Consider the following 8,275-nt stretch of genomic DNA (forward strand, 5'->3'; position numbering starts at 1 on the left):
TATGTATCATGTAAACAATTTTATTATGATTATGCATATGAGATGTATTTTGAGGCATATATGAATGCTATGTTTATTTTGGCATGATTCAAATGATGTATATTGGTTATAGAGAATAATGTATGTGGATCATGTAATCTTATGTTTAGATGACAGTTATGTTGAAGAGACAATGATATATGTAATTGGACATTTACTTATATATATGTTATGAGATGAGACATTCACAAGGATGAATGCTATAGTATGAAAGAATGCGTGAATATAAATGTTGATGAATTACGTTGAGAATTGATGTAAAGATCATGTTAAATCCATGACAAGTTATGTGTAAGTTAAGGATGTTTTAAGTTGGTCCATGGATGGATATTAGATTTAAAGCTTTGAGATGGCTAAAAATAGCATGAACTACGTACAAATGTCAATCAGGTGATGCTATGAACTTGGAGAGGGGTTAAAACCCCTATTATACAGTAAAACAGGGTTGTTATGCTCTCTGTCCAGGGAGTAATCAAATAAGATAACTGATTACTGCGCTGGCAGAAACAAATTTTGAGTCTCTGTCTTGAAAGTAATTTAGAGCAGTAATCGAATACTTGAGCGCAAGTAATCGATTATTTCCTGTGATAGTGGAGTATTACATTACTTTTTGAATTGTAATCGATTACTCCTGCTCTATTAGACTTAAATCCACTTTTAATGAGTTGTGATGCCTAATTTAATGTAAATAGACCTTAGGGGAGTTAACTCAACTTGTCCCAAGATGACTTAAGGTTTTATTGAGATTAACCATTGTTTATAATTAGTAGAGGCTTAAGATCACGTAGATGTGAGGTGCCTAAATGAATGCATAAATAATTATGATTAAGAATGAATTAGTAGAGTATGTGCAATAGTTCCAAAAAGTAAAAAGTGAAATTAACACTACACTAACTTTTGGAGATAGTGGAAGATATTAAGCTAATTTATGATGTTGCACATAATGTATGAGTTATGATTAAGTTCTTGAATTATTTATTTAACAGAAAAAGAGAAAATAAGTAAAAGAAAAATTTATCCATAATTTAATTCAATTACTTAATTATAATTGCATTTAATATCATATATAGTGATAACAAAACGATTCTAAAACGGGATGTTACATGTTCGATGCATTTTATCTACAGAAAATGTTATGTCACCACATTCCATTAACATTTCTAACAATCCTAATTGTTAAGACGAATGTGATGATTTCTCTTTTTCTTTTTTTCTTTTTTGAAACAAATACCAGTAAAAAATAAAAAGAGTAAATATCTTTTTTGATCTCTAACAAAAAACATGGTCCCCACTTTAGTCCCTTACAAAAATAAATTGTCAGTTAGTCCCTAACAAATTCAAGGTAGACCCATTTTAGTCCTTTTGAGGAATTAATATGGGTATTTTTTGAATTTGTGAGGGACCACGATTTCAACTAAATGGATCCATTTTGAATTTGTTAGGAACTAACCGACTAATTTTTTCTTGTAAGAGACTAAAGTGGAGACCGTGATTTCTGTTAGGAACTAAAAAAAGATATTTACTCAAATAAAAATAAAATAAAGTTATGAGATAAAAACAACGAGTCCTACAAAGTTATAGGTGATGCTGTGCTTTTCCCAACGAGAGAGAGTAGGGAAAATATTGATAAAATGAGACGTACGAGAATTTATTTATTTATATTGTTTTTCTTATAATACAGGAGCAAATAAACAAGGAGGTATCAACTTCTGAATACACGGTGATAAACCTGTCTATCACCTTTCATCAATCTTCATTGGATCGACTGCATAAAAGAGCGCAGTAGGGGCAAAAAAACTCATGAACCCAGAATCGTCACTCACTAACGATTCCCGTGTTTTCAATTGACCTCTCTCATTCATTATTCCCTGCTAGTGAGTTTCTTTCTTTCTTTCTGTTTTTTTGTTTCTTTCGAATTTAGATATAATAATATGAGATTCACAGGTTCAGTTATTAGAACATGCATCCTTTTATCCTTTTTTTAACTATATAATTATGTAGCCATGTGTTTGTAATAGTTTCCGCTGCCATTCCTTCCGTTGCCGTATAACTAACCCCGTCATTTTCAAAATATCTTTGTTCTCTGCGATATATCTCATGAATCAATTTAGTGTATGTTCCCTTGGAATTGAAGCCTAAGGTTGTTGTTTGGTGGAACTGAATGTTTTCTTATGTATTCAAATATGGTCTTATAACCATGTGACTGAGAAGTCACAAGCTCCAATCAGTCTCTTGGAAATGCAAGTAAAGCTGCTTACTATAGACCCACACAATGGGTTTGATTATGTTGAGGAATCCAAGTGTGAGGGGGTGGAGTTCCACATTGGTTAATAATAGGCTAAGTGAGCATCATATAAATGGAAGAACTCATGCATCTAATGCTTTAAAGTTTTGGGTTTGATTGTGGTGTTCCGAGCCCACTTATTGTTACTGCTCACTTAGACCATGGTTGGCGCTGGTTGGCGCTTTCTCTCCCTGTCATGAGCTGCTTCCTGTGCACGGCCCAACAGCTTAGACCTTGCGCTTAGCACAAAAAACTTTATAGCACCAGGTTGGACTTTTTGACCACTGTAGCCTTTATTTAATAATTAATTATCAAATTGACCTTGATTATAAACTATTTCAAAAATTTAACCTTGCGTACAAACATAACACTAATCTGCCTCTGTAAAGGCAGAAGGAAACAGTATCGCTCTCCCACTTTCATATTTTGATTCGTGATTTCACATGTAATTATATGATTTCTCCATTTATTAGTGAGCATATGTAAAGTTATCTTTACATTTCTGCATCATTATAAACCCGTTATCTGTTTTTGGTGATGACTAATAGTACATTGACAGTCTCTATAATTGATGGGAACAAATCTTGCCTTTGGTTAAGGTTCTGGATCTTAGCTGGATATTGAAGTGCATGACCTTGAGATATGTGTTTTAGTTCAGAGCTTTTAAAATTATTATTACTTACTTTTCCTACAAACATTTAATATTTATTTGGTAGCATCTGTACCAAAATCAATGAGTGACAAAAATACTCAGCTAGAGTGAAAAAAAATTTAGCTGAGAAGGCTTCATTATGATCAATTCTTTTTGATTGGGGTGTTCCTGTTTCTTTTTTTCTTCTCAAATGATCTTCAATACAAAATCTATGATGTAAAATGCTAATCCTTATTGTACTTTCATTGATGTTACCTTTTATTTGTGATTGATCTTTAAATGAAAAACCAATTTCGAATATTGTTTGGATCTTTAATATTTCTAATTATGCTAATCATTGTTATTATAAATAGAGATGATTGAAGTGTACACCCATAGCAACATGTAGGCGCGGCATTAGTTAAGCAAGAAAAGCTATAAAAATGCTGTCAACTGCTGTCGCTGCTCAGCTTCCAAGTTGCTGTTACTGCATTCCTAGCCATCTTAACGTCCATCATCATGCCCAACAAAAGAGAAAACTCACAACTCTTTCACTTGCCAATGCAGATAGCCAAATCTCCCTCAGAAACTTCTATGGCCTAACTCTTCTCAAGACCCATAATTGCAGCAAATGGCAAGAAGGCAATAACAGAGCTAGATACAATTCGAATTCAAATCAGAACCACAAACACCTTTTCTTTTTGCAGTTCTTCCCCATCACTGACTCAAAAGAAACCACTAATCAAAATCCAAAAACCAGAAACCAAGATCAACATCAATTAGACGAACCAAGAGAATTGAAGGAAAAGAAGGAAGACAGGGTACTTTTCTCAAACATGTGGTGGGTAGATGTGAAAGCAGCATTTGGCCAAAGAATCAACTTGGAGGGGATTCTATGTTCAACTATGGTTATCTTAAAAGACCCGAAATTGGCACTGCCCCATATTTCTGTTCCCGATATAAGATACATTGATTGGGGTGAGCTGCGTAAAAAGGGATTTAAGGGTGTTGTCTTTGACAAGGATAATACTATTACAGCACCTTACTCTTTGACACCCTGGCCTCCACTGGAGTCTTCATTGGAATGTTGTAAATTGGAGTTTGGTCCTGATCTTGCTGTATTTAGTAACTCTGCTGGTAATTCTAGCTTGAAGCATTTTGAGATTGTTCTAAATTTTATGGTAGTACTTGTTTTTCACACAGTCACACAATGCGTTTTGTGTTGTTTTATTGGTGTTTGTGAATCAGGACTTTATGAGTATGACCATGATGGTTCAAAAGCTAGGATGCTTGAGGGTGCAATTGGAATTAAAGTCATCAGACACAGTGAGTGTTGCCTTTTCTCGAGGAGCTTTAATTCTGGAATGTATATTTTGTCTTGAAAATGCAAGTTATCTTCTGCTCTGTTAAAATGCTGTGAAATATTCTTTAGGGAGAAATGACACTAATATTGTTGTTAATACGTGTATGTATGCTTCAGGGGTGAAGAAGCCAGCTGGTACAGCTGAAGAAATTGAAAAGCATTTTGGTTGTGAATCTTCACAATTAATCATGGTACATGAAAATTTTGTAGTGTTCATTTTCTATTAGCTACTTGTATTGTAAGTTTGATTCTGGTTTATGTTAAACCATATGCATTTTATGGCAGGTAGGTGATCGGCCCTTCACTGACGTTGTTTATGGCAATCGCAATGGGTTTCTAACTATTTTGACAGAGCCATTGAGTCTTGCTGAGGAGCCATTTATTGTTCAGCAGGTTTGTTTTTCATTTTCATTTTCTCTTTTGGGTGCAAGAAGTATTTGATGTGATTTCTTTCTTTCAATAATAAAAAGAAATTTTGTTAGTAGAAGAGAATGAGGAGTTCAATTTGGCAGATCTTATAACAAAACAGAACATAATTGAGCAGATACAATCATCAAGCATTTGAGTAGGAAATTGTCCTGAAAGTTTCTAGTGTGATCTGACTCAACTGAGTTACTACAAATGTTATATATCTGCAATGATCCTATGTGCCAATGGGAAATTCATTGTAACATATCTGAACAATTTCTTTCTTCTATTTGTTAACTTCATGAATTTCTGATTTTTTCAACAATGCCTTGTTAAAGCTTGTCATGTAGTATCCCCTATTTTATATTGATTTTGTAAGTGGTAATAGATCCAGTGTGTTCAATTTCATCATTGTCGTATTTGCAAATGTCATCATTTGCCCTGCTTGATCCCTTATAATTGTTTTGTAGAGTTACCTGGAATTTATGATCATATTATTATCAGTTAAAAAGCTATGATATATGTATTTTCTATTTATCGATTTCCCCATCTTTTCTTGTTCCTATGTTCTGACTTAGGAATCATTGATCATTATTGCTTATTACCTATCCGAAAAGGAGCTGTAACTCCAGCTTCGTATCTCTATTTCATCTGTCCAAAAGTGTCTTTAAGAGTGCATTCTAGTCTATCTCATATGACCAGGGTTTTAAATTGGTGTCACATGCTGCCACGATATCTTTGTTGTGGTGGCTGCTGCAATCACCTCAGGCCATAATTGTGAACTGCATTGACCGCAATTGGCCTGCAACACAACGACAGACATAGCTGCAATTTAGAAGCATGTATATGACTTCGTTGTTTAGTGATAAAAGATACGTCAAGAGTGAGAATGAAGTTTAGTATTGATGCCATTGGAACGACAGGTTGTAACCCCCTATGTACATGTTTTTGGAAAGGCTTGGTGTGTGAAATCTGATTGACAATACTTAGCTCAAACCTTATATAATTTAATATATGAAGATTGATGAATTTGTTATACTTTATCAGTTATTTCCATTTGAAAGAAGAAATAGGAGTGTAATAACATTTCTTTCTGATTACCTGTGTTTTAATTATTGTGATGATAGGTGAGGAAGCTAGAGAATTCATTTGTAACTTATTGGTCTAGAAGAGGGTTGAAGCCACTTGATCACAAGTCATTGCCAGATCCCATGCCGTGTGTCAAAGAGCCACGTCCTAGATAGACTAATCTCCTAAAATATTGCCCTTGTTTTTTTTATGCATACATGTTAATATTTTATTAAATTTTTTAAATTTCATTTTACCAAACGGGAAATTTATTACTTCCACCTGCCTTCTATTTGTGAAGTTCTCCCCAAAACTTAGTTTCGTATACCCTCAAAATGGGAGTAGAAATATTAGAAAGATGAGTTTTCAATACAATTTTACGTATAAATTTCATAAAATTTTCACTCTTATACCAAATGTAAACTCTTCTGAACTGGTTATAAATTATTGAAACTATAATATTATAAAAAGCAGTGTTCTAGATCCACTTAGGGGGGCGTTTGGTTGAGAAGAAATTTTTATGAATAATAGAGAAATGTGATTACTAGGAAAATGGTTGGAATGTGAGTTTGGTAGGAAAATGTAAAAAAAGTTGTTTGGTTGGATAAAATTTTGATGGAAAAATTAGGTAACTCTTATAAAGTCTATGTTTGGATGTAGGTAAAATATAGATCGGGAAAAAAGTTGTTTTTACAAAAATAACCCCGTTTTAATTTTTATTTTTTTATTTCAGCCACCGCCCCATCCCCCAAAGCCACCGTCCACAACCTCCCTCACCAAATCGGTCCAACCCTTACCCACAACCACCATCAGACCACCGAACCAGCCATCTTCAAATCACAAAAGTCATTGTCGTCTCAATCCTAATAGCCAACAAAGGAAGAAGCAAAGCCGTCCTAACCTAAACCTGAGCGACATCAACACCAAGGCCATGGTGTTTCCTCCCCAGCGATGCGTCATATTCTTGGAAAAGACAAGGACAGGAAATTAGATCCTTATGCTACCTTGTTCAATGAAGAGCGGGAGGAAGCTCTAGAGGCTAAAGAGCAACTCGACCTTGACATGTACGAAGAGTCATCACTAGAGTGGTTGCTAAATTTTGTGGACACAAAATCACCAATATCTTCATTAGTGCTGGAGTTGGACAAGAAGAAAGCAGAGGGTATAATGGTCTGAAGAAATTGTCAAAAAGTGGTTTACCCGGCTTTTCACATAAAACCACCTCCCACAACTCTTTCTAAACAGTGAAGAAAGCTATCATTCAAAGACCAAATTGGAAATGCAATGCAAATAGGATGGCTTGGGATTTTGAGTGAATCTGTTGAACCAAACGCATGCTTTCTGGATTGCTTGCTTCATTTGCATAGGAAAGCTTGAAGAAACCGTCAACCAAACACCACCTTAATGGATCCCATAAGCTCCAGAAGATAAAGGCCTAAGGCAACCCCGACTTGAAATACTAAACTCTAATTATGAGCCTTATTCATTACAGTTTGAATCTTACTCAAAACTTTATCACCTCCCCGTAAATCTTTTCTTTTAAATAAGGATTAAAATCTATAGGCACACCCTTTTGGAAAAGCTAGTTTTCATTGCCCCTATGCATACAACCACCACCTTTGTTTCTAGCCTTTTTTTGTGCACATTTATTTTTCACCCTTCTTTTCTATAAAATACCATTGATCAACAAATTCCATATTGATTATGACCCTCTTAGATTAAATATTGGTGTTGTCTATGGATATCAATAAACTTCGACTCCTACCTTAACCATGGTGACCATGTGCAACGCAATGTAGAGTCACTAGTAAAGGCCCAACTTTTAGTTATAGTGGGAGATGGACAACCCAGTTACTGACGGAGAAGAAGGTTCTATCATGTCGTTCGTCTCACCAGCCCAGCCAACCCCCCATGCCACGACCAACTGCTAGATCAAGTCTAGGAGGAGATAGAAAGAGCAAACATTGAGTATGAAGAGAGATCCCCCTTGCTCACATCGAGTTGTGGATGGTTAGAGGAGCAAGAAAAACTCGAATGCCCGCCGTGCTAAATGTAGATGCGAGAACTATTCTCCCCTCAACGTCTCGAGGTCCTAGATTTTTAGGGTAGTCGCCCAAATAGAGTTCCGACAAATGGAATCACCAAAGCCTATCAAGCGTCATGGAAAAGTGTATAAGAGCAAGCACTGTGAGTTTGATGCAGCTGTGGCACGAGATGAGGGTGCAAGGGTGCAAACAAGGACTAGTTTAGGCTATCAGCTGAGGCCTCCATCATGGATGAAGGACTTTGCATGAAGGAGAGTTAATGCGAGTCAGTTCCGCAATAATAGGAAGGGTTGTTATGTTAGTTAAGAGAGAATGAGTTGAGAGGTTGAGTGCATGTAATAAAGGAGTGTGTAGTATAAGTAGGTGACTATGCTGAGTGTAATTTTTCATAGAAGAATATACAGAACTTTCTTTTTTTCATTTCCTTTTCCTTATCA

At 35.4% G+C, this 8,275-nt stretch overlaps 1 protein-coding gene across 1 annotated transcript; it reads left to right on the forward strand.

Annotated features, from left to right (window-relative positions):
* Nucleotides 1-1,746: 1,746 nt before the first annotated feature.
* Nucleotides 1,747-6,150, forward strand: LOC133316316 (phosphatidylglycerophosphate phosphatase 1, chloroplastic/mitochondrial-like). Its single transcript, XM_061518054.1, has 6 exons — nucleotides 1,747-1,913; nucleotides 3,329-4,091; nucleotides 4,203-4,280; nucleotides 4,435-4,508; nucleotides 4,603-4,710; nucleotides 5,853-6,150. Exons 2-6 carry the CDS (start codon nucleotides 3,398-3,400, stop codon nucleotides 5,967-5,969), a joined length of 1,071 nt encoding a protein of 356 aa, XP_061374038.1. The 5' UTR covers nucleotides 1,747-1,913; nucleotides 3,329-3,397; the 3' UTR covers nucleotides 5,970-6,150.
* The last annotated feature ends 2,125 nt before the right edge of the window (nucleotides 6,151-8,275 follow it).

The sequence above is a fragment of the Gastrolobium bilobum genome, unplaced genomic scaffold, assembly GCF_033153095.1.
Source record: "Gastrolobium bilobum isolate Gb01-03AN ecotype WA unplaced genomic scaffold, APGP_CSIRO_Gbil_v1 utg86257, whole genome shotgun sequence".
Lineage (NCBI taxonomy): Eukaryota > Viridiplantae > Streptophyta > Magnoliopsida > Fabales > Fabaceae > Gastrolobium > Gastrolobium bilobum.